This window comes from Antedon bifida, chromosome 9 (genome assembly GCF_963402885.1).
Source record: "Antedon bifida chromosome 9, ecAntBifi1.1, whole genome shotgun sequence".
In the NCBI taxonomy this organism is placed as follows: domain Eukaryota; kingdom Metazoa; phylum Echinodermata; class Crinoidea; order Comatulida; family Antedonidae; genus Antedon; species Antedon bifida.
Genome location: NC_136234.1, coordinates 2,450,057 through 2,477,239, shown reverse-complemented (window position 1 = coordinate 2,477,239; position 27,183 = coordinate 2,450,057). Strand labels below are relative to the sequence as shown.

Sequence of the window (27,183 nt, the reverse complement as noted above, 5' to 3'; positions counted from 1 at the left end):
TACTGAAGTGATTAACTTTATTAAAACTAAAAAATAACCTATTCAAAGTCTGATTTAATTAATCTTCATTTTTCATGTTTTTGAGGGACAATTTTTTTTATTTTTTTATTTATTTAAATACATCTTTAATATAAAATTGCATTATAAATGCAACAATTACAGTTTATAGCAATCATACCCAACATTCAATTATTAATATAAAATTGCATTGTAAATAATGTAGAAATAATCAAGCATTTGCACCTAGTTATTGAATACAACTAAACGATCGACGATACAATTTATAGGTAAATAGAAATTTCATATTTTTGTTATATATTTTTCATAGCACAATTTTGTATTTGTATACCGGATGCTTCTAAGATACATGGTAGCTATGTGTAATTACTTACATTAAAACATACTGTTTATATTTTATTTATTTATCGTATTTTGTATCATTGAACAGGTAACCTTTACTTCCTCTAAACAAACCCTATACAATTGGTATTGACAGACAGACATACCCAAAGTGGAAGCACATTGCCAATTGCTAGTGTTTAGATTGTAGCTCTTCAGTGGAATGTTCATAATTAAATTTTCCTAAATATTTATAATTAAATAATTTTTCTCCATGATCGACATAATTGAAAAATAAATCCTATATTTATATATACAGTACTTGAATTTCTTAATTAATACATTTTTAATCAACGTTTTTAATCATGTTTAAAAATACTAATATAAAGCGTTGATATACAATTAAGGCAGCATTGGTTGTGAATAGAGCAGTTGCAGCTTGTTGTGATAGTGTATGTACATAACAACATGTCATGGAATGACTGTTGTTCCAGCATATAATACCGAGTATGAAACAATCACAATATAAGAAAAAAAAAGTGGTGTATGTGAGGGTGTTTGCACCCGAAGAACATCAGAGTTGTCAGGCAACTTTTAACACTATCCTACCATTTCAATATCAAAACCTGATTTCCTTACACATAAGTAATACACTAGTAATAATTCTTAAACAATCATATACTATTTAACAAATACATTATCTATCTATATTATATAAATTATATTTATATCTATAGAATTAGTACCTTACATGGAATCATTATTACTACTGCACGATTGGCTAAAACAAACCTCTTATATTGTCAAAAAATGAATCATACATTAGACATTAGGCTCTTTGGTAAAATATACAAAACATGGCAACAATACTACAAACATTTAAAAATAACAATAAAATGTTTCATCAGTTCATGTACACTTAAATGAGGCATTAAGTAGGTCATGATTAAGTAAAGTAGGTCATGATTATGTAGGTTACGATTATTTTTAAGTAATTCAAAATAAAACAAATAGGTGTACTATGGTATCAATGGGCCCAGTAAAAATCTGAAAAACATTAGTTGTTAGGTTAGGCTACAGCATATTTTAAGAAGACACCTTCGAGATCAAACAAATTGTCCCCTTAGTGGTCGTGTTCCCCTGAATATGGGTTGGTCAGTATTAAAATATGGGTTGGTGAGTATTAAAATATGGGTTGGTGAGTATTAAAATATGGGTTGGTGAGTGTTAAAATATGGGTTGGTGAGTATTAAAATATGGGTTAGTGAGTATTAAAATATGGGTTGGTGAGTATTAAAATATGGGTTGGTGAGTGTTAAAATATAGTTTGCTCCTTATTCATTTCAAAGGAAAGTAGGGGTGTCCATTGAATAGGGGTGTCATTTTCCTTTGTTTATTTCACAGGAATGTTTCCCCTGAATAGGGGTGTCCAAAAGTAGGGGCTTTACTCTATGTTTATACCAAAATAAACACAGATCAAGGTATATAGCAGTAATCACACATTATGTGTTTTCCTGAGTATTTATGGTGAAAAATACAATATAAAAAAACACAATAAATGTACTATGATGTACATAGTGGGATTATATTCGAGCATAGAAATATAAAATAATTACAATCCAATGACGACTTGAGTTGGATTAAGTAAGGCACAATTTCTTCAGTATTTGATCAGTAACTCGAAAATAGAAGAATAATAATTCTGGATTGAGGAGTGAAAAAAAGAAAATTATTAGTTTAGTTACAGCACATATAAAGCAAATATTTATATCAAAATGTACAAAATTTCATCCATGATATTTATCTTTTTGACAAGATGGTTTTTTTTAGTCAGATATTATTCTAGGTGAAAAAACTCCTCTTTTGAAGAGCTCTATGTCACAACATACCATATTTATTTCAAATAACCACCCGCTTTGAATAAACACCCACCTCGAATAAGTGCCCACACCCTCCCCCTTTGAACATTATTTTGAATAAACTCCCCTCAAATAAACACTCAATATGGTGGTCTGAAAAAATAAAAAATGAGGATCTTTGGGTTAGGACTGGATGAGAGCCAGTGGAAATTGAGATTGGCAGAAGGAAATGGATTGGTCACACACTAAGGAAATCAAAACACAACATAGCTAGGCATGCCCTAACATGGAATCCCCAAGGAAAACGAAATAGAGGATGCCCAAGGAACACATGGAGGAGAGAACTGGATAAGGAGGTGAAGAATGCTGGCTACAACTGGACAGAGGTGGAAGGAATTGCCCAGAACCGTGTGAGATGGAGATGTGTAGTTGATGGCCTATGCACTGCTAGCTGTAACAAGGTTTAAAGCTTGGTTCTCACTAGCGACGTAACGTAACGCAACATACGCAACATGAGAACATGCCCTTCCAATAATTGTGTTTGCCCTCGCCTGCGTGACATCAAACCTGTGATTTTTGCAGCACTGTTGCGTCGTCGGTTCCCACTTGTGACTACACAATACAGTCCTTTGCGTCAATACGTCACTGCGTTACGTTGCGTTCAAGTGGGAACCACGCCTGAGTAAGTAAGTAAATAAACACCCTGGGGGGTTTATTTATTTCCTCGAATAAACGCCAATTTAATTTTGTATTACAACACATTTCTATTCGAATAATACAGTTATTCAAAATATAATACATACCAAATCAACTTCTGTCATTTTTAATTATTATGGGACCAACTTAAAACTTGAAGAAGTTGGAGAATAGCTACAGTTATAAGGCATAGAGCGGAACTCCTGGGAAAAACACTGCCAGAGGTTGGTTCAGCTGCAAGAAAATACAATCAGAATGTTAAATATTAAATGTCACAAAACAAAATCGTTTGAAAAGAATGAGAAAAGGCACTCCAAATGGTATCCCAAAGTGAACTAAATGAATGGGGACTAAAATTGACTTACTTGGATACTTACTAGGGGTAAATGGAGTAATTGTTCCAATAATGTCAAATTCCTCCAGGTTTAATGGGCATTCAGATGGGTTCCTTCTCCTACATTATAAATCAATAAATGATAATAATGATGAATACAGAGCATTTACTTAAGCTCTGTCTACACTATCAAACTTTATGCGACAAAAAAATGTGATATGCCCATATATGGACATGATGACATCATATCACTACAATATTTAGGCATATCACACAAAAAATAGTTTGCAGACAGAGCTTTACACACATGCAAGACTTTAAACTTTACTTAATTAATGCTAAATTAAATTAATGCACAATCCACATTTGCTAAGATTGACTCTACCTGAATACTATTACAGTAATTAACTTCTAGTTATCAACAAATGACACAAAAATACTATTTAAAATATGAAAAAATTAAACTGTGCAGTAAAAATACTAACAATGACGGATCAACAAATCTGTAGACTTTTCCTCCAGTGTTTGATGTCACTGCGTCGTCAGTTGCCAACATATAAATCTCTCCTACAAGACAGTGTATATTCAAAAAATGAGTTTGTAATAGTATAAATGTATTTATAAGTCTGCAAACAAACATAGTTTGGTATTGCTATACAATGTATTATTCCAAAAAATCATATACCATTTTACAAAGGCATATTGTATAAAAGAAAAAAATATATATATGATGTGCGCTATTTATTTATTTGTTGACCATATACACCTTTGTATCAGTGGCACTCACAATATGCGATGCGGTCCAGCAAACAAAGCAGAACATTATAGAAAAATAAAAAGACATGAATAACTAAACTAAACTAAGCAAACAAAAACAAAATTAACTAGAAACTAGAGTATTTACAAGCAATAATAATAATAATAAATATTTTATTTTAACACGGAAAAGCTTGTGTCACCATAAAGGTGTTCTTCTACAAGGCCGTGATCAACTAACAGTAATACATTACAAATATAAAAATAACAAATTTTAAAAATAACAAATTAGAGAACAAAAATATATGAACAGAAACCTTAATTACATTTATGCTAAGAGTACAAAATAAATAATAAATCACACCAATAATTTTTTTAAAGTATTTAAATTTGTGGCATTTTGCATTGGTTTTTTTTAAAGTATTCCATAAACTACAGTAGCACCATGATATGAAAACTTTTTTTTTTTATATTCTGTTTTGGGTTAAAAATTAATCATTGGGAGTACAGTACTTTAAAGAGGATCGTTTCTCCCATGAAGAACTTAAATATTTTTTACAAAATTTATCAAATGAGTTATATGATTTATTAGAAAAAGGAACAGACTCTCCTCCTCTCCTCTAAAACTTAATTTGTTTTCATCATTTGCATTTACAAATAATGTCTATAAATCACACACATAAAGTTTAAGAATACAAGTATTGACCTGATTCATCTTCCCCAAAGGAAAGAATATTCTTTGGATAAATGTTGAGCAAATTTGTAGTGCAGATGCTTGAATCTCCCATACAAATGCGAGTATTGTTCCATGTGTTATCATTATTATTCTCTTCCAATTTAAACAATTTGCTGAAGAGTAAGAAACAAAGTACTTTATCATAAGTTTGTATTTATCAGTTTTATCTGTCAGTTAGTCTCACTGTATGTAGGTCAGTCAGTCAATCAATCAATGCAGGACTTTGGAAATAGGGTAATTTTGAGTACCAGTCTTATCCACTTTATATTTACAGTAGAATATTGATTTGACTTATTTCGAGACCATACAAACACAGATAAGAACAGAAAAATGGTTTGTTATGGTACCAGGGATAATCTTGAGTACCGGTCTTATCCACTTTATATTTACAGTAGACCTCTTATATTGATTTGACTTTATTTCGATACCATACAAACACAGATAAGAACAGACAAATGGTTTGTTATGGTATCAGGGATAGATACCTTCTAAATCCCCAAAAGGCAATTTACATTTTGAGAGGTCCATGCATGTTTAGTGGACACAATGAAGGAAGCAATTTCTATACAAAAGAAGATATTAATTGTAGGCTAAAATGTCCATATATTTTATCAATCTCTTCTTACCCATTTGTATAATCTCCATATATGTAAAGACCATTCAGTTTTGGGAATAAACAGCCCCTGTAGATGTGGCCCCCAGTCACCGATTTGCCAACACTGTGTGGATATGCATAAATAGGTAGAACTTCATTCACTGGAATACAAAAAATGTCCATGGTTAAATAATTATTCTTGAAATTCAAGCTCTATTATTACACATTATTCTACCATCAAACTGAAATGACGAAACCAACCTAGCCACTGTGGATCATTGCACATTTCTTCATTATAACATTCAAAGCCCTCTTTTGCACGCCAAGCATAATTTCCGCCGTTGACAATAATATCAATTTCTTCAAATCTTGATTGTCCCACATCTCCGCATATGATACGCCCTCTACCATAACCGGTTTCACGATCTCCTCTATCCATACCGCACCTCCAGATATTGCGGACCCCATACGCATATATTTCTGGTCTTGACTCGTGAACAGTCTGATCAGCGTATGGATTTGTCGGAGGAATTGCATACAGTGTGCCTTCATCTTTATTATCAACATCAATTCGCAGAATTTTACCCAATAAAGTATTCCTGAAGAAAGAAAATTTATAAAGTGAATCACTCCCACTTGACTGAAACTTAATATCTCACTTATCAAAACTGATTTTACACAGTTAAAATGGCTTCACTCATCTACAGACAGCAGGCTCTCTCTGAAAATTGCACTCCTGCCTACACACATTCAGTGGTGCTGTACATTGGAAGTATGCCGTTTGCATCTTGATGTGCAGAAGTCAACCGAAATTTAGATATTGTGTAAATGCCACACCTTACAGGCATATTACGTGCATGATCGCACTCACAATTCCAGACATGGTTTCAGTTATGTTGCATTATATGTTTAATGTTAATGCATCATTTAACATACCTGTTTTGTGCATTTCCATTTTCTCCAAATGGGTCTCCACCTTTCCCACCATCACCAATGGAAATGTACAAGTAGCCATCCACGCCAAATAATAACTGACCTCCGTTGTGATTGGCCGCAGGTTCCACAATCTGCAGAAGAATCTTTTCCGTTGTTACATCTACTTTGTTATTGTTTTCTACCTCAGTTGAGAATTCGCTGAGACGTACTTTGAGAGTGTTTTCATGAGACGTTGTGTAGTAGACAAAGAGTCGATTGTTGTTTTTGTAGTCTGGATGAAAAGCTAATCCAAGAAAACCTCTTTCATCGCCTCTCCTAGTTGATGTCAATACCGCAGATTGGAGATCAAGAAACGGTTCATCAATTCTAGATCCATTTCTCAAGTAAATGTAAACTAAGCCAAGTTGTTCCGCTATGTATAACCTGTGCGTGCTATCATTAGCATGAACAGCAAGAAGTGGATTACGGAGTCCATTTGCAAATTCCTCAAGGCACAAGCATCCATCTCCTTCTCCGCCTAATGCTCTGTCAAGCTCTTTGTTTAATGATCCATCATCTAGTATATCTGGATAGCAGTAATCCATATCAGGTATTTCAACTGCATGGCAGAACTCGGCACTTGTACCGTCCTGCGCAAGTCTTCGAAGTTCTGCATCTTCAGTTAACAATGGAATTATTTTTGAGCATGTATTATGTAATGATGTACAGTAGTTACCACATAGACCCGGAAAAGTGCGTGCCTCACCAGTGGTTTCAGCATCATATAGGTGGGCTGCGTACGGTGAACATTCTTGGCACAACACATCACGAATGTAATCAAAACAAGTATCTCCTTCATTCATGCCTCGAGTGATCTCTGTAAATTCATTTTGAAGTTCCTCATCACGTTTCTCGGTGCAACATGAAATCTCATTATACATTGAACAAAATGTTAAATCTTGTTCATTTTCAAATGGTGGGTAGAAGTCTAGACATTGTGGATGAGAATATACCTGCGATACCTTCAGTATTAATATTGAAATCATCAAAAACAACCTCATTATATTACCGGTATTATTACTAGTTGTTATTTATTAGTTCAGATCTTTTCTCTGAAAAATCAAGGAGTAAAATATATATATACATTACAGTACAACATTTAACATTTGGTTTCAGAGATAAATTATTAATATAATAGTTAATACCCTCAACAGCAGGGTTATAATAGCCTAGTCTAGCTTAATAAATAATTATTATTAATATTTATTTATTCCTGGGCCAGCTACTACTACTAGGCCTAACTACTTCTACTACAACTAGTAGCCCAGCCTAGTAGTACTAGGCCCGACTAGGCCTAGTAGAAGTAGTAGTAGGGGGCCTATTCTAGGATGGAGCTAGGGCCCCTAGGCCTTTATAGTAGCTAGCGTAGGCCTTTTTTTAGAGAAGAGTAGGCCCAGGCCTAGCTATTTAGTTAGGCCAATGCCTAGCCGCTGCTACTAGTACTAGGCCCTAGGCCTACTACTACTACTACTACTACTCGGCTAGCCTAGGCCTATTTGTTAGCAGTCAGTATAGGCTATAGCCTAGGCCTATAATAGGCTCTACATAGGCGGATGCCACATAGGCTAGCCGCTAGCCTAGGCCTATACTATATTATAAAAAATACGTATACCTTTTTATACTCTTTTTAGTAGTTAAACCGGATCATCTGGGTCTCACACCAAAGATGTAGGCCTATATGTATAATAATTGATAAAAGATTAGGCTACACTATCTTTGTCAAGTGTTACTTTATCTTTTTAATAGGTAATTACGGTGGCCTATAAGTGTCACGGCAACTTTCAAAAAATATCACGGCAATTTTTTCAAAAAAAGCCACGGCAATTTGAAAAAAGCCACGGCAATTTGAAAAAAGCCACGGCAATTTGAAAAAAGCCACGGCAATTTGAAAAAAGCCACGGCAAATTAAAAATAAAACATCACGGCAAATTAAAAATAAAACATCGCGGCAATTTAACAAAAATACCACGGCAACTTAAAAATGAAACACCACGGCAAATTAGTATTGAAACACCACGGCAAATTAATAATGGAACACCACGGCAAATTACAGAATGCCACGGCGGAAGTGAGTTACCACGGCGGAAGTGAAACCTTTGGAATCTTCGATTTTTTCTGAGGTAAGTAATTATTTGTGCATTGATGTAAATATTATATTTATTTATTTAACTGCAGCAGTTTACGTGTTTATTGCACTCTTCTTGAACTTTCTAGCGGGCTAGACCATAGGCCTTATTACAAGGTAGGCCTAGGCCCTATAACATTCTACAATGTTTTAATATATTTACAGTAATCTGTTTTTTATATAACAAGTTTTTTTTACAGTAGACCTAGCTACTACTGTAGGCCTAAGGCTTAGGCCTTAGGCTAGTAGTGGGCATAGCTAGGCCTAGTGCAATAAACACGTAAATGCTGCAGTTAAATAAATTAATATAATAATATTTACTTCAATGCACAAATAATTACTTACCTCAGAAAAAATCGAAGATTCCAAAGGTTTCACTTCCGCCGTGGTAACTCACTTCCGCCGTGGCATTCTGTAATTTGCCGTGGTGTTTCATTACTAATTTGCCGTGGTGTTTCAATACTAATTTGCCGTGGTGTTTTATTTTTAAGTTGCCGTGGTATTTTTGTTAAATTGCCGCGATGTTTTATTTTTAATTTGCCGTGATGTTTTATTTTTAATTTGCCGTGGCTTTTTTCAAATTGCCGTGGCTTTTTTCAAATTGCCGTGGCTTTTTTTGAAAGTTGCCGTGATATTTTTTGAAAGTTGCCGTGACACTTATAGGCCACCGTAGGTACTCGACTCTCTATCGCGCAACGCAAGATAGGATCGGAACACAGATAAAAAATGTTGGGTTAAAAGTAAAGGGCGCCTCCTAAGTTATTATTATTAAATTGTGTTTAAAACACACAAATTGTAATTTTAGAGAATGGTGCATACAGGGACCGACGGCACTTTACATAAAATTAAAATGGCACTTTCAATGAACATTCAACTTCAATGTTATTTTTTACCTAATGCCTACCCTTCCTCCACCTCACGGTCCTTCCCCTATAGTTGAGGATAAGATGAGAACAATTAAGGATACGCTCTGTGTGGCCGAAATGTCACTCTTACTTTAAACCTATCATGGATAGGCCTACTAAAACAGTTCTTTTAGAGCTTTAAAAATATTGCTGGTTAAATTGTTTCAAGATATAAACAGTGGTAAAACGAGAAGAAATTCCAGCACCCCAAACACTTACTGGTTGTAAAAGAATTTTCATTAAACTTCATTTCTTATTTTAGTTAATTCATTTTTAGCTGCCAAGAAGGAACTTACTACAAATTTAGTAATATTTGTTGCTACGATATTAGAAGAACGAACTAAGATAGGCCAGATGAAAAGTAGCTTTCTTTATTTTCGGGTCGCGTAAGCAAGACAAACTTCGACAAGGGGGAACTCAAACTCGCTTTTCGATCATATGCCTAACTATATATATATTTAGGGGGACCTCGCCGGCCCTATACAATTAATGTGAATAAAAGTGGTGTTATGCCACAAAAGAGAAATGATACTGACCCTGGTTAGTATGCTTTAAATTGTATAATTTGCATTTTTTTTTTTTTTTTTTTGGTCACACCGGGCCCTGTGTTCTGGACTTTTCGTTTACCCGTTTAACATAATCTCACGGACAATTCAGTTCTAAACTAACAGGCCTTTGAGGCATAATAATTAATTAATTTCATACTCATAGTATCGTTTATTTTATTTATTCAACTTCACACTAACTCTGTTAGTGAAGGATCTGGAAAAGCAGGTGGTAAGCCCAAACACCTCTAAAACGGTCTGGTCCCAATTGCACAGTGGCTGTGTGTGACACTTGGCTGTGTTTGTGTGGATTAGTACGCCGGGGTAACCCCTTACTCGTCTCGAAAGATGTGCTAGGTTCTTTAAAGTGCACATGAGCTATGTAAACACTGGACCAACGGTTTTATAGTCCTCTTATCCGAGAAGACTCGTTCAACCACCAGAACCATGCATGAAGCGAGTGAGCCGCCTCGAACCCTTGCCGATGTTATAGCCGTAATTACGGTTCCACTGCCTTAACCGCTAGGCCACTCACTCAAGAGTACTGCCTTCTTTATAAAATTGCACTACTTTTTTTAATCATTTTTTATTATTTTTTATTTTTCCAGCACAAACAAAGCCTGTGTTTTACTACTAATGGCATGGAATAGTGCAGGAATAGGATAATAATATAGCTCATGCTTTTGTGTGAAACTTATATTACAGTCACAAACTGTGATGATCGACTAGACTTCTATTATATCGTAACAAGGTCACATACATGGCTGCAGTCGCGTGCTCAAGTTAGTGTTTACCGACCAACCGACCGACCAACCGACCGTTCAATAATTAAAATGTATATTTAATAAAAAGGCAAATTGCCTTAAAATGTAAATGTGACATGTTTCGAGAAACTATTCTCATTATCAGAACAGAAAACAACGCCTAGAGTGCTTATATACCAATAGGACATATTGCATGTAAATAAGTAAGTAAGTAGTTAGCATAATAATAAAACAAGGAATGAAGGCAACAACCAATCATATGGCAAGTGTCCTATTGGTATATAAGCACTCTAGGCGTTGTTTTCTGTTCTGATGATGAGAATAGTTTCTCGAAACATGTCACATTTACATTTTAAGGCAATTTGCCTTTTTATTAAATATACATTTTATTTCCTTTCTGCTTCAGCTTTATATCACCATAATTATTTCCAACTCACAATCTATTAACTCCATGTATATCACTTTATTTCCTTTCTGCTTCAGCTCTATATCACCATAATTAATTCCAACTCACAATTTATTAACTTCACGTATTTCCTTTCTGCTTTCTGCCCTCAAAATTCCCTCAACTATACACATACCACCGCCTTATCCTTTTCCACCAATCAGCAACTCACAAACTAACTTAACTCTTACACCTCTCCTCCAATCAGCAAACTATGCAACACAAATACTCTGCTTCACTAGCTTCACACAATAGCTCTGTAAAACAAATGAAAGGCTCAAATAGTGAAAACAAAAGGGAAAGTAAGAGTGAACTAGCAAAATATATATACAACTATATGTCACTTGTGACAGTGAGCATGAAATGCTACAGTGTAGTGGATTTAACAACAGTATACGCAATTTCGCATTCTTATTTAAATTGTGGTATGTAGCCTATTCATTGTCCAGCGATAGAGTATGTCAGTCTCGCCTAAGCCATAAGGAAAATTTGATCGATTAAATGAAGTCTTTGATTATATTGATTTAAGTTAAAGACTATAGAGACTAAAGACGGTAGGGCATAGCAAACGTTGCCTAGGTTGTACATTACGTTTTGAAAAAGTCTGGTAAGTATGTTTGTATCGTGTCAATTTTGCCAGTTAATAACGAACGGGCCTGAAAATTCTAGTATATGGTCGCGATAAAGAATGTAGGCTAATATAAAACGAAAACACACAACTGATATTTCTGTTCTGATAATATTTTTCGGGTTTTATATATTGAACTGCGGTCACTGTCGACGTGCGAACCGCTATAGAAATTCGTTTTATCCCTACTGAGAGATACGCTAATTATTATAATGAACATTTTCTTCTGTGTCTGATGAATTTACTTAAATTAGTTAAGTTTTCAATATCGTCATTATTGTATTCTTAACTGCGACTATGTAATGTCCTGTGAAGGATGAATTTATCTGTATACAACGTTTAAATAAATAACATACTTGTCGTCTGAATGGAGCTTTAGGTTTCCATTAGGACGCAACGCAAGGAACGTAAACGCAAACGAGTTTACCAATGACAAGCGACAGAGTTCGATTGGTCAACTCACTTGTGTTGCGCTATACGTCATTTCCTTGTGGGAACCATGCCTTAGATTTTATATGAGTTTAAAAATAGGGTATTTTCAAATTTAAATCATGAAAGTACAGTTGTTATAGTGAAATGGTAGCACTGACATGGCATCGTAAACGGCTCTTTTTCAAGTTCAAGTTTCTTTTATTCATATCACTGTCGCAGCCGAAGCGTAATTATTGTGTATTTACATTAAAATGTATAAAACGATAAAATGGTATTAGCTCAGTCCAAACCATTGTAGGGCTGGTCCTCCTGGAAAGTTAAATATTTAATTCGAAGTACTAGGTGCAAATTCCGGGGACCTTGCAGTTCTATTTAAAAAATTGTCTTCTACACCCCAACCATGGTCCTGTAGACTTCTAATATTTCGCTTTATATTTTAATGTATAATAATTTCCGTGGACCACACAACCCTTCCTGACAGCCTACCCCACTGAACAAATCGTATATTTTATTTTCAGATGGAGCAACAACGTAGAAAAGTAATAACACTCTCTCGAAGCGAAACAGCGGATCTTCAGGATGGTGTGTCATTTATCCATAAATCTGAAAACCAAAAGTTTATAATATTCAAAGATTCTGATGAGTTCACAGCATGCAAAAATGTTTGCAAACATCAAGGTGGTAGCTTTATTGTTGATATGGAAGATATGACGAATTGGTAAGTATAATTCCTACGCAACAGTACAACGACATTATTTATTTATTTTATTTTATTTCAACAATATTTTATGAGGGTGGTCCATCCAGCATCAGCTGATCATTAGGGACCCTCAAACAATACAAACAGTAAATACAAAAACTATAAAAACACAAAATTAACAAAGATATAAAAAAATAAATATATATAAATATGAATATAATAAATATAATACCTATAACAAGGGATTTGTGTGTTTCAAGGTTTCTTGTCATTTATTCGCTGACCGTATGATGCTTGCTTAGACACGCTCCATAGATCACACCTCAGTGGGCCAAAACTGGTTAATTCAACTTTATCTGCAAACGTTGAAAGTACGTCGGAAATGTGTTGAAAATGAAAGTTTGCATCAACATAAATGTCAACGTTTATTCAACGTTGAAACTATCAACATTGATTCAATGTTGAAATTATTAACGTTGAAACAACATAATGATTTAGTTGAATATGAAAGTTTGCATCAACGTTAATTTAACGTTGGAATTATTAACGTTGTTTTAACATTGAAATTATAAACGTTGAAATAACTTCATAATTTAGTTGAAAGTTTGCATCAACGTAAATTTTAACGTTGATTCACAACATAGAAATTATCAACGTTGATTTAATGTAAAAATATTATAGTTAATTCAATGTTATCCGCAAACGTTGAAATGACGTTGAACAATTGAAATAAAGTTTAAATCAACCAAAATATCAACGTTGATCCATTGTAGAATAATCAACTAAATTCAAGGTAGAAATTGTTATACTACTAATAAGTGTAGTAATCGTTTGCATTTATTGTCATGCATTGCGATTTTTTCCTTTTTCTCTCCTATTGTATCTACATCCTGTTACTGGGTTGGACCATGGAGAAATAATTATTTCTCCATGGTCCAACCCAGTAACAGGATGTTGATATTTTGGTTGATTTAAACTTTATTTCAATTGTTCAACGTCATTTCAACGTTTGCGGATAACATTGAATTAACTATAATATTTTTACATTAAATCAACGTTGATAATTTCTATGTTGTGAATCAACGTTGAAATTAACGTTGATGCAAACTTTCATATTCAACTAAATCATTATGTTGTTTCAACGTTAATAATTTCAACATTGAATCAATGTTGATAGTTTCAACGTTGAATAAACGTTGACATTTATGTTGCTGCAAACTTTCATTTTCAACACATTTTCGACGTACTTTCAACGTTTGCAGATAACGTTGAATTAACCAGTTTTGGCCCACTGAGGTGTGATCTATGGAGCGTGTCTAAGCAAGCATCATACGGTCAGCGAATAAATGACAAGAAACTTTGAAACACACAAATCCTAATCCTAACTTATTTCTCCATGGTTGGACGGAAGAAAATTAGAATAACCTCCAACACAGCCAATCCTATAGTTATGAGACACTCATTTTAAAAGACACTTTATTCATGTTTTTAGTACATTGAAATGCACTAGGCATGGATGGAAACTTAACCCATCGACAATGTGTTACATTAACCCACCTGAAAGTTTCAAACAAGACAACCTTGGTAAGTGCCTTTGCTTGGTTCCCACTTGGATGCAACCCACACGAACGGTTTAAAAGCGTTGATCAATCAACTCACCAGCTACGTCATTGTGTTGTGTCCTAGTGCGAACCAAGCTTTAAGTGTTTTCATTTATTTATTCGACATCAAAAATGTCCTGGGACCCCAAAAGTAAGTCACCATAACATTATGTCTGGGGCCCTAGAAGAACTTAAGTACATATAATTATTTATCAATATAAATCAATGATTGATCAATCAACTTACCTACGTCATTGTGTTGTGTCCTAGTGGGAACCAAGCTTTAATCGTTGATCAATCATCTCACCTACGTCATTGCGTTGTGTCCTAGTGGGAACCAAGCTTTAATCGTTGATCAATCATCTCACCTACGTCATTGTGTTGTGTCCTAGTGGGAACCAAGCTTTAATCGTTGATCAATCAACTTACCTACGTCATTGCGTTGTGTCCTAGTGGGAACCAAGCTTTAATCGTTGATCAATCATCTCACCTACGTCATTGCGTTGTGTCCTAGTGGGAACCAAGCTTTAATCGTTGATCAATCAACTTACCTACGTCATTGCGTTGTGTCCTAGTGGGAACCAAGCTTTAATCGTTGATCAATCTTCTCACCTACGTCATTGCGTTGCGTCCTAGTGGGAACCAAGCTTTAATCGTTGATCAATCATCTCACCTACGTCATTGTATGTTGCGTCCTAGTGGGAACCAAGCTTTAAGCGTTGGTCAATCAACTCACCTACGTCATTGTATGTTGCGTCCTAGTGGGAACCAAGCTTTAATCGTTGATCAATCATCTCACCTACGTCATTGTATGTTGCGTCCTAGTGGGAACCAAGCTTTAAGCGTTGGTCAATCAACTCACCTACGTCATTGTATGTTGCGTCTCAGTCAGATAACTCTGTAATTTCTTAACCCACAAATTGTTCGAATTATAGTTGTTCTATTAAAGTATATGTATTAAAGTAAATATATAATTAAAGTGAGGTTTATCATTCCATCAATTTATTATTATAGTTACTGAAATGGAGGATGGGTGTCTTACTTTAACCGAATTAACTCCAAAACAACCATGGGAAACAAATTGCCGCAACCCAGAACCAATTGAATTAGAAGAAGTAAAAGTGAGTTTCTAGTCGTCGTCTTGCTATCTTTACAGTATTTCATGACTATAAAATGACTAAAATATAATATTGAAACAATAATATAACAAATATATCTGTGCACGCACACATGTTTCACACTGAAAACTTCAGATTTCAGGAATCATGAGAGCCAAGTGTAATCAACACAAAATGATATTCTATATCTATTCTATATTCTATGTATACAGTTTCAAGCAAATAAACAAGGCCAACAGCCATAAGTCGCGTGGTCTCAGAAAAAAATGAACTTTCAAAAAGTAATGTACTTTAAAACTTTTCTGTACATCAAAACAGTTCAAAAAGTACAGAAAAGCGATAAAACGCATAGTGATACCGACCGACAGACAGACCGACAGACCGACCGACCGACATAGTGAACTATAGAGTCGCGTAATAGTGTATTAGTAACGTCTCGAATCAATAACTCTTTTCTCTCCTTTGTGGTTATTGCGCTCACCACCTTTATTCATTTCATGCCTCATGAACCGTTTGTAAGCATGTCCTTGGTATTTTATTTATTAAAATGAAAACACCTATTGTTCGAAAACTTTTCCAATAGACGAATAGAATTTCCTCAAAATACACAATGACGATGAATACAATTAACATTCTGAAGGAAAACACTTTCATTTTATAGGCTTAAAAACAAACTAAATAGTTTAATAAAAAAAAAAACTTCCAGTTGAATATTTTTAGTCGCGTGGACGCGACTCTATAGTTCACTATGTCGGTCGGTCAATGGGTCAAAATTCTATATAATAACGTTGAAAGTGTTACGGTCAATAATGGATGGGTGTCTGAATATTTTAATATGGGCAGGGGTATACGTCAAGGATGCCCTCTATCGGCGCTTTTATTCATTCTTGTCGTTGAAGTTATGGCATGTAACGTAAGGAATAACGACGTTTATAAAGGTATTAAGTTACCAAGTTTAAATGACCATGTACATAATATAGAGGCTAGAATTAGTCAATTAACAGATGACACTGTTTTGTATGTTGGGGATGAAAATAGCCTTCATACAGCGGTCAACATAATCGAATCATTTTGTCTAATATCAGGGATGACTTTAAACAAGAAAAAAACAAAAGCCTTATGGATAGGAAAATGGAAAGACAGGTTTGATGAACCATTAGAATTATGTTGGGTTAAAGAACCGGTAAAAATCTTAGGAATATACGTAGGTTATGACTCGGAGTCATGTACACGTACAAACTGGGATACAAAATTATTAGATCTTGAAAGAACGTTGAAATTGTGGAATTCAAGAAACCTGACACTGTACGGTAGAGTAACAGTGTTGAAGTCATTGGCGTTAACAAAACTAACTTATGCCGCAAACATTATCTGTGTACCACAATATGTAATTAATAAAGTCAATAGTTTAACATATGCGTTTATATGGAAAAACAATCGCGAGAAAATAAAAAGAAAAACATTAATGGGTGATAATAGCGAAGGTGGGATCAAAATGCCTGACTTTGGTCTACATGTGAAAGCATTAAATGCGTTGTGGATAAAAAGACTGCTAAGTAATGACGAAGGAAAATGGAAAATTATTCCGAAGTTTTTTATTCAGAAAACATGCCAAGAAAATATAATATTTAACATGTCTAGCTTACAAGCTACAAACATTGTGTATGATATGCCAATATTTTACTACAATATGTTACAAGCTTGTACGAAATATAACAAATGCAATAAAAAACCCTGTGCAAAGCTATGAAGAAATAATGAATGAGCAGTTGTGGGGTAACTCCTTGATACAATTAAAACATAAATCTCTATTGTATAAACATTGGATCGACAGTGATATCATCTTAATTAAAGATATCGTCAAGAAGAATAAATTTTTAACTTCAGAAGAATTGAAAATTAAATTAAAATGTAAATCCAATTGGCTAAACGAATACCTATGCATAATTAAGGCGATACCTAAAGAATGGAAACGCACTATATAAATATCAAATAACTGTATCTTCAATATTATAGATGATACTGCTGAAAATCGGTTTGAAGTTATACAAACAAAAACAGTATATTTAAGTTTTGTAAAAGAGGTATTTGTTTTACCCCTTGCACAAAAAAAATGGGAACAATATTTCAATGATAATTATATAGATTGGAAATCATGTTGGCTAAATAAAATATGCAAAATGAAAGACAAAAAATTAGCTGAATTTAATTATAAACTATTACATAGAATCTTGGCAACAAACAAAAGGCTTTTTATATGGAAAATAAAGGATACCAGTACCCGTAAAAAATGTGGGGATATTCAAGATGAAAACCATATGTTATTTAGTTGTACATATATTCAAGAATTCTGGATAAAAATGTGTAATATTCTAAGATGTTTGGGGTATGACAATGTGTCATTTAGAAACATTGTACTTGGAACAGGAATTAGATTAATAGATTACATCTATTCCTTAACTGCATTTACTATATATAAAGACAAAATATTGTCAGAGTTGCATAAGTCCATATCTCTATGGAACTCTTTTAAATACAGTATTACATTACGAATAAAAGGTGACATATATATTGATAAAGTAAATGGAAGGAAAAGATGGCAGAAGATACGAAATATTATCTCGGATATGTAAAGTTAAAGCAAATAATTGTGTATTAACAACAAGTGATACATTATACATAGTGTGTTTAGCAGTCATCTGATAATCGTTTAAAATAAAAAAAATAATAAGTTATTGTAAAAGAAAATACTACATTGTACTATTATAATTCATGCTGATCAACTAATACTATAATATATAGCTTCAAATGTTTTATTAATAATTTAAAAAAAAAAAAAAAAAGTTAGCTTGGTAGAAATATAAATTCATAAAGGAATTATATGTGTATATTAACAGTTTATACTTAAATTTAATGTGTATAAAATATAATACCATAAGAAAATTATAATTATGTTCATGTAAAAAGAAAGTGTTAAAGAAATGCTATGAACATGTTTAAAGTATAACATATTGATATTTGAGTTGAAATACTTGTATAGAGTTATGAAAATATAATTTTTATAATTATAATTATTATTATATCTTAATGTATGGATAAGAAAAACTTGCATCTGTATTAATTGAGAGTAGAGAAACAAATATTAATGAAAATTGTGCATATTATATAAAGATAAATATTATTTACAAACATATGAATTTTTATAAGAAATAAAAGTGGGTAAAATCCCTACAAAAGAGAAAAAAAAAAAATGTCGGTCGGTCGGTCTGTCTGTCGGTCTGTCGGTCGGTCTGTCGGTCTGTCTGTCGGTCCGGTATCACTATGCGTTTTATCGCTTTCTGACCTTATCTTGATATCAGTTTAATCTAGCTAAGTCAATTTTTCACAGTATATTCCTTATGGCCAGGAATCGATGTGGTTATGTTTTCACGGTGCGCAATAAAAAATTACGCGGTCTACGCACGATTTAACGAAATCACGTTTGTAATCATATCTTCACAACCATGAATCACAATTAAATAAAATTTGGTACTCATAAATTTCAGGGCATAAATCATCATATGGCAATACAATTACGTGCGTAGCGCATGTAACGCATGTGTACGCGCGCTTAACATTTTCAAAATTTATTTTCGATGAAATAAGAGTACGTTTCAGGCAATTTTAAGCGTTTACAAAATTGCCATGAGTGCGCAGATTTTTGCGCGCGCACTGCGCGTTAAATGTTATTGAGCACTCTTTTTGCCCGATTTCTGTTTTCTTGACTTACTTTTCAACTCGAAATTACGTTATACGAGCACGTCAAAAGTGCCAGGTTACGCCCGTGTAAATTTAAAAAATATAAATGTTTTTAAACATTTCAACATTTTTAAACATGTTCAGTAATTTCGGTCAGTCGGTCGGTCGGTCTGTCGGTCTGTCTGTCGGTCCGGTATCACTATGCATTGTAGCACGCGACTTAATGGCTGTTGGCCTTGTTTTGCTTTAAATTACATTTTTTTCAGATAGATAATAATAATAAATTGTGACATTACAAAGGACATATTCAACGTAAAAAATAAATACATTCTTTTTAAGATAAATTTGTTTGACGTTAATGATGTACTTTAATAATTGCAACAAAAAAAAAATTTTTAACAGGTAACATATTTTGCTCATGCATGTTTGAAGTTAAAGTTTGGAAATGTTGTCATGTTCACCGATCCTTGGCTGACGGGCCCGGCATTTGCTAGGAGTTGGTGGTTATTGCATGAGCCACCTGCCGATTGGCTAGATCAACTATCTACTGCCGATCTTATCTACATCAGTCATCTACACTCTGACCATTTAAGGTAGAATGTTGATTGTTTAGTCATTTACAACGAATAGCAGGAACGATAATAATATTATTTTGTGAACATCCACATATTGATTCAAATAAAGAGCTTGTAATACACAGTATTATATAAACCTGGTTAAATTAATTTTGTTTTTATTGCTCCATTTCATATTCCATGTTTTGAACCAATAATGACCATGCCTTGTTCAGTGATTTCGAGCTCATGCCTCATGGGCGTCGCTTTCGATGCCCGGCATGTAAAACAAACCGAAAAAGAAATTCGTTTTGCCAGTGGCCATCCGACTCTTAAATTCTTTGACTCTTGTTATATTGTACTGTGTATTGTGATATTTTGTATATTTTGTAAGATCATTTTAATCCAGACCTTTTTATTTGAATTTCCCCGTGTGGGATGATTAAAGATTTTTGAATTGAATTTTGAATTGAATAAATCAAATCAAAATATAGCGACCACATAAAAAAAAGGCGTACAGTAGGCATTTTTATCAAATGCTTTCGAAATAAAAAGTTTTATTATTGAATTAACAGTTATCCTACACTAAAATGTCTTTCCGAGAGAAACCCAAACATACCTATTTATGTTGGCGATACATCTATGCCTGTGTTTTGCAAATTGAAGCGTAGTGGTGTTAAACTTAACAACATCAACATACTTAAGATTGGATCTTGGCACGAGGTATTCGCTTTTTTATATAATGTGTCACTATTAGATTTTTGTTTATAGTCATATTATCTTTATGGAAGATTTTAACTAGGAGAATTAGATAAATAAACAAGTTTGGAATCAGAATATAATAGTAATAAAATAATAATAATACTAAATAAAATATAACTTATGTATGGATTGCATAGTATACATTTCTGAAACTGTTTGTGTTTATATTTGTGCATCTTGTACTTTGATCGTTTCTTTTTGGCAAAGTGTCTTACAGTTTAGGTTATCTTTTGTAGGTCAACAAGGATTTACGGTTTATGATTATGATGGACGGAGTTCATCCAGAAATGGATACATGCCTACTCGTCGACTATAGAGGTACAAAATAAATACATTTTGAAGTCTGACATAACAGTACCTTAATATAGGCTTACTGCAATGATTACTCAAATTTACAAAATCATTTATTTAAGAAAGCTGAAAATAAAACCATGCAAATGTATATATTTTATCCAAAGGCCATCTTGTGTTAAACACGGTAGACTGTGCGAGTCCCAATGCAAGAAGTTTACCCACTAACATTGATCTACTATTGAGTGACTTTGCTGGCGGGGCCACTTGTTATCCGCTTTGCTTCTCTGGTGGTAGATACACTGGTAAGTAAAGACGGAGTCAGTAAATCATATTGCGAACTTTAATTTCACTAGAGTTTGAAAAGGTAATAGATTGTTATAGCGCTTTTAACTTCGAAATGAAAAAAAAAAAATTTAAAAAAAAAAAAATTAAATAGATTTTAAAAAAAAACATAAAAATGAGATCAATAATAACACTAAAACAGCTTACGCATTTTTGGGAACAATAGAGTTTTTCAAATATTGTGTAGCTTTTTCTATAATACATAGTCTAGACTTGTTCCGTTTCGCACCGTTTATTTCGACATCCTTTCGACCCCAAACTTATATGAAGAAGAATCACAAAAAAAGTAACAAATAAATCCTTTAAATTGATGATTTTACAGACATGTTTCTCGCATACCGTTCGCAAATTTCGCATTATTCTTCGTTCGACAATATTGTACATGGAGTATAGGAAATTCACGAACCGTGTGCGAGAAACACGTCTGTAAATTCATCAATATAAAAGATTTATTTGTTACTTTTTCTGTGATTCTCCTTCGTAAAAGTACTTCTGAATTAGGCCTAATTCTAAGGTGTGGTATTCAGTAAAGTACAAACAAATTTGTCGAAATAAAAGCCAGATGCGAAACGGAACTAGCGCCGAATGGTGTACAACAAATTTTACATTTCTTTGTTTTTTTTGCCATGCAAACCTTCAGACTTCTTTAAATATTTAAAAAAAATATTGTGATTTTAATCAAACAAATTTAAATGAATACTTTTAATACGTCTACTATACGACGACACACAATAGAGAACTAAACTTGAATATTTTGTATTTTCCAACTCAGAAAAATGGAAAAGGGAATATGTAAAGTTTGAGAGGAACAAACTTCTTCACTACAAGTGCCAGGTCATTAAAGAAGTCAAACCAAAAGTGTTCTGTCCAATTGCTGGTTACTTCTTAGAGGCGCATCCGGCAGACAAGTTAGTTTCAGAGTTTGTTTCTAAACCCATAAAATCACCTTTCATGCATCATGACTTTCCTAAATATCACACCTTAGGGTGCGGTCGTCGCCTTTTCATTCCCAAAAACTAAAATAACTTTTACCTTATACTTTCCATTGGTGTGGTTAGCAAACATAATAACTTATTTTCGGACATCTCCCCCAGATATTACCTATCGCTATGACTGCAAAACAATGAGTTCTCTAAAGACAGTCATTTGACTTTTGTACATTACTTTTGTTCCATGTTGTAATGTAATGTAAATAACTTGCAATTTTTTTTTCGTTTTTTAAATGATTTAATGTTTTTTGTAACTCCAACAATGTTACTTTTATTTTGATCAGATACATTAAAGAAAACAATTTCAGGAATAACCCTGTTGCTTTGAATGCATTCATAAACAAGCACTGTCCAGAAGTCAATACATGGACGCCCTTGCCGGGCGCAACTCTTGATTTGGCAAAAGCCATTACCAACCAAAGGTATACTACAAAATTCTCCAATATGTTTATTATATGATTATAAATTTCAACTAATTGATTTAACTTAATCATATAATGTATGTGTGTGCTCATTAGTTTAAAATAATGTGTCTACTGTTAAGCATACTATTCTAAATGTATGAAAAAAATGCTTATGCCTGCTACTACTACATTAAATAATGACATCAATATTTATTATGATATGTGAAATGTTAAAGCGCTTCTTAGTTTTAAATAGATATTTCTACTTATACACTTAATTTGGTTTTTGTTACTTCACTTTTTCTAAACATCATTCTGACTATAATTTAACATTTCAGTGATTATGTAACAAATCCGCAACCAGGTACAAAGATTTTCAAAGACAGGTAAATAACTTTCATAACTAAGAATGATCTGATGTCACTATTATGTCATTTGGAATTCTCATCAGTGTCACACATGGGACCCCTGCGAAATCTCGGGAGATTTTCCAGAAAATTGTCTTCACACTATGCAAACCTGGTTACAAGTTACGGTTACATTTTGCAGATGTGAAAAGGGTATAAGATGCAACGCAAAGATCTACGCGCAACGCAAGAGAATTAACCAATTACAGTTGAATCGGAAATCGTTAAATTCAAGCTTAAAACCCAGTGTGCACAGCAAACTTTAGTTTGCAAACTAAGCGAATTCTAAATGTGGCAAACTTTGGAAAACGTTAGTGTTGCCTAACTCAGAGTCTGCTTAAGTTTGCAAACTAAAGCTTTCTAGTGTAGACTAATAAACTTAATAATTGTTTTTAACTTTATATTTGTTTCATGGTAGTCATGTGATTCGTTTATGATAGCTTTGTTTTCTTATTTCTTCTTTCAGTTGGAATTTCGATTTGTATGTTAACAATGTTAATAAAAACTACGACAACGAGATATTCGCTTACCCAGACTGGATCCAATTTTATTACAATTGGATTGGCTTCAGCAATTACAATCTTGTACTTAGGGTAGGAGTGACCTTTAAATGTTTGTCTATAATGTTAGGATTGCATGAACACCACATGCTAACAAAATTGTGATTCAGAATATAATTTACAATTCATTAAAAACTCCATATTTTACACCATTGGCACTATATTGTAACTCGGCCATCTGTAATCAATACAGTTGCGTCATTTCAATCGAAAGTACCCTATTGTTAATGGATCTTTCTTTTCTTTCTTTATTCGTAATTTTGGCCTTCGGCCCATATTACATAACATGAATCAATATTTAGGCGGTCGTTTCTTAAACTAAAGCATTTTCTAAAACATTAAAATAAAATTATTTCTCTAGATTTGGACATTCCTTAAGTTAAAACTTTTTTCAATGTATATAGCAAACTTAATTCTCTTTTATTTCTAAATACATAATTCAAATAGGTAGGCCTATATATATTTTGATTTTTGATCTTGATGTATTACTGTCTCAGGTTGTTGTATAAAGAACAGCTAAATAAAAAATGCAATTCGTCTTCAATTTCACCAGTTTTACAAAATAAACAGATTCTATTTTCTTTAATTATTTTAAGATAAAATATAAAAGTTCATTATAATGTTCACCAAATATAAATAAAATATATTTTAGGTGGTTGAAACAGATGACAACTTCGAGTTAATTGAAGGTGGATATGAATTCCTTGTTGATTTCAATGAAAACAACCCAACATATCCAACTAGCAGACCAGCTCGTAAACATAATTTTCTTGAAGTAAGTTGTTCTAAAAATGTAATTTTTAGTTTAAAAAAAAAGTGGCCGCGGCCGCTTACGGGAGGTACCAAATGCACTAATTAGAGAGGAAGAACAAACGGGCTTTTAAAAGTGCGGCCGTTAAGGGAGGAGGTGGAGGTGATGTTCAATTGTAATTATTTTGGTTTTTGTTTATTTGTATGTATGGCTCTATGTAATAAATGTAAAAATGAAAAAAGAATGCAGAGAATTTATCGGCACTCTCCATTTGATTAATGCTCCATGACATCATGATACTATAAAAAAAAGATTAATTACAATAATACAAGTATTGCATAATTTTACCTTGTATAGGTGAAGAATCGAATGGGTGTGCACAGAGAGACGGTTGTACATGGCTTATTTTGGGATAATCTCGCTAGTTTCAATAACAGATTATTTCGAGAACCAGACATATTCCATTTTGTGTAAGTTTTGTTAATTAAAGGCCTAATTATATAATTATCCTCATTCCCTATTTGGCCACATTATTTGTGAAACCTAACGATTTGATTTTAGTTAGTTTTGCGTTTTTTGTGTAATAAGTATTACCGTTATGTGTAAATTATACTTACTTTTTATGACGCAAACTTTTCTTGATCAGATTTTGGAACCATATGCAGATTTTGTTGAAGAAAGATCCACCTGACTGGAACAAATTTCTCAAAGAGCAGCAGGTTAAAGGAGCTAAGAAAAAGGCTGTATGGAAACCTTCGGGTGGAATCAAAGCACTTGCAGGTACGGTGAAAAGCCAGGCCTGTCTACACTAGTAAACTTAACCAAATTTGCTCGAGTTTTGTGTAAACTTGCAAACTTGTTTTTTGAGGTTGACAAATTGAAGTGAAGGTTTGCTCAAGTAAACGCAGCGCAACTTGCTTGATCATGTGCTGCTGTTCGTCGCGTCGTATTTCTATACATCCAGGACCATAATCACTTGCGTCCCTACGTTGCGTGCGTTGCGTCAAGTGATCTCTCACTTGGTTCCCACTAGCGACGCAACGTAACGCAATCTAAAATTGTGTTGGCCCCCGCCTTCGTGAAATCAAACCTGCGATGTTTGCAGCACTATTGCGTCGTCGGTTCCAAATTGTGATTACGCAATACAGCACTTTGCGTCGATGCGTCGCTGCGTTGCGTTCTAATGGGAACCCTGCTTTATAGGGGAGTATAGTGTGCGAAGTCCTGAAAATCGAATGTGAACATTATTCCTTTTTTTTTTTCAGGATCGAGCAGCAAGTTTGGTAACATACCATACAGAGGTTTCCCAACTGAACACCGGTATATTGCTTTACTGCAGTATTATAAACGGGTCATCATCATGCCTGCTATTTTGGTAGGAGTGCTTTTGCTGGCTTATGGTATATAGCCTAATTACATCGCATCTACTACCAACGCGCAGCTAAGGAAGGAATTAAGATAACGGTATTATATTTAAACCCCAAAACAAATTACTGGGGAAAATGGCAATGACTGACAGTGGCTAAATCTCAATATAGAGATGGTGAAAAAATAAACTGTAATAATTAAAATACGGTTACAATGTGAATATCATACTAGGTATTTTTTATATAATATATATATTTTTATATCGATCAAATTTTTTCTAAAACAGACTTTACTTGTTCTATATTGCATTGTAGGCCTACTTCTTTATTAAATTTACACTCTTTATAGTACAATGGATGGACTTATGATAGATTTGTAACATTTTTCAAATACTATTATGTACAATTATACACAGATATGTCTGTTTATACGGTACGTAATTAATACAATGGATTTGAGTGTTGTAGTCTATGTAGAATAAATAAGTTAATTGATTAAGCTTGTTTTTTATTTTAGTCTTCAATTCATTTTAAATTTTTCGAATGAAACCACTTTTTGTAGATTAACAAAGTGACGAATCACTCAATAACATACTTATCACAGGAAAGCTTGACCTTGACATGGATCATCATCCGAAATGTCTCTCTTGATTGGTGGTCAGTATAGCGTAAGCGCAGCGCAAAAGTAATGGACTACCAATCGCGACGCGTGGATATCAAACATCACACTTCGTATACCGTAAATCTTCTAATAGTAACCCACCTTATAAGTCAATCTATAACAATAACCTACTCTAATAGTAACCCATGGGGGTTACTATTATAGAGTCACAACAACTATTGACAAAATTACATTATGAAGACTGGTCGTTTATGATGCAGCCGTGTTTTGAAAATAAAGAGGTAATATTAATCTCGGTAGTTTTTATGTTTCCTTTTCATCGAATTGTTTTTCTTATTCTGTTTTTTCTTATTCTGTTTTTACTTATTCTGTTTTTCCTTATATTTTCCTTACATATAATGTGGTGGTAGGCCTAAAAAATGAATATTCATTTGTGACAGAATCCTGCCATAAATAAAGCAATACTCTCATCATCCAGCTATACCACCAGCAATAGGCAATATTATGACTAATTGATACATCACATAATTCCCTCAAGTAATGTTTGTAGTATTTTTGATGGTATTTTATGTCTGTTTTTAAATATTGATTGTTTTAAAATAATTATATCTCAAATATGTTTAAATATTTTTTATATAGTAATAAAAAAAAATTATTAATATACATTTTAGAATTTAATGTTGAAAATGTACTATTTGGCAAGTAAAATTAAATCCGAATCGTCATTGCATGCTATGAATTGCATAAGAATAGTTATTACGTCGGCATAAGAATAGTTCTGACGTCGTTTTCCACTTGATTGATGAATGGTTAGTTGAAATACGTCTTTTGATTGGTCAA

General features: G+C 33.4%; 2 protein-coding genes across 5 annotated transcripts; one reads left to right on the top strand and one right to left on the bottom strand.

The window, feature by feature from the left end:
- Positions 1-21: 21 nt before the first annotated feature.
- Positions 22-9,097, bottom strand: LOC144851848 (HHIP-like protein 1). Of its 3 annotated transcripts, XM_078709497.1 has the most exons (10): positions 9,084-9,097; positions 7,903-7,964; positions 6,252-7,252; positions 5,577-5,914; positions 5,347-5,476; positions 4,691-4,833; positions 3,714-3,795; positions 3,260-3,348; positions 3,002-3,128; positions 22-2,041 (listed from the first exon to the last, which is right to left on the bottom strand). In XM_078709497.1, the coding sequence occupies exons 3-9, from the start codon at positions 7,169-7,171 to the stop codon at positions 3,022-3,024; spliced, it is 1,809 nt and encodes a 602-aa protein (XP_078565623.1). In that variant the 5' UTR covers positions 7,172-7,252; positions 7,903-7,964; positions 9,084-9,097; the 3' UTR covers positions 22-2,041; positions 3,002-3,021. The 3 variants fall into 3 exon arrangements, with proteins under 3 accessions (XP_078565623.1, XP_078565621.1, XP_078565622.1); XM_078709495.1 differs by lacking the exons at positions 7,903-7,964; positions 9,084-9,097 and having other exon boundaries at positions 6,252-7,314; XM_078709496.1 differs by lacking the exons at positions 7,903-7,964; positions 9,084-9,097 and having other exon boundaries at positions 3,272-3,348; positions 6,252-7,314.
- Positions 9,098-11,377: 2,280 nt separating this feature from the next.
- Positions 11,378-26,220, top strand: LOC144851641 (cytidine monophosphate-N-acetylneuraminic acid hydroxylase-like). Of its 2 annotated transcripts, none has more exons than XM_078709204.1 (16): positions 11,378-11,499; positions 12,653-12,852; positions 14,327-14,418; positions 15,450-15,556; positions 19,694-19,884; positions 20,421-20,568; positions 20,844-20,925; positions 21,066-21,203; positions 22,016-22,151; positions 22,517-22,654; positions 22,975-23,022; positions 23,510-23,636; positions 24,256-24,378; positions 24,712-24,824; positions 25,001-25,134; positions 25,620-26,220. In XM_078709204.1, the coding sequence occupies exons 2-16, from the start codon at positions 12,653-12,655 to the stop codon at positions 25,760-25,762; spliced, it is 1,920 nt and encodes a 639-aa protein (XP_078565330.1). In that variant the 5' UTR covers positions 11,378-11,499; the 3' UTR covers positions 25,763-26,220. The 2 variants fall into 2 exon arrangements, with proteins under 2 accessions (XP_078565330.1, XP_078565329.1); XM_078709203.1 differs by lacking the exon at positions 11,378-11,499 and adding an exon at positions 11,510-11,681.
- Positions 26,221-27,183: the final 963 nt, after the last annotated feature.

Bases quoted from the DNA above. Each gene is read 5' to 3' on its own strand.
- LOC144851848 (XM_078709495.1), bottom strand. From the start codon at position 7,291: ATGAGGTTGTTTTTGATGATTTCAATATTAATACTGAAGGTATCGCAG. The intron at 5,477-5,576 runs GTTGGTTTCGTC...TTTGTATTCCAG, and splicing joins CAATGATCCACAGTGGCTAG to TGAATGAAGTTCTACCTATT. The intron at 3,129-3,259 runs GTAAGTCAATTT...ATTTTCTTGCAG, and splicing joins TACCCCTAGTAAGTATCCAA to CTGAACCAACCTCTGGCAGT.
- LOC144851641 (XM_078709204.1), top strand. From the start codon at position 12,653: ATGGAGCAACAACGTAGAAAAGTAATAACACTCTCTCGAAGCGAAACA. The intron at 20,569-20,843 runs GTATTCGCTTTT...TATCTTTTGTAG, and splicing joins AGATTGGATCTTGGCACGAG to GTCAACAAGGATTTACGGTT. The intron at 22,152-22,516 runs GTTAGTTTCAGA...TATTTTGATCAG, and splicing joins GAGGCGCATCCGGCAGACAA to ATACATTAAAGAAAACAATT.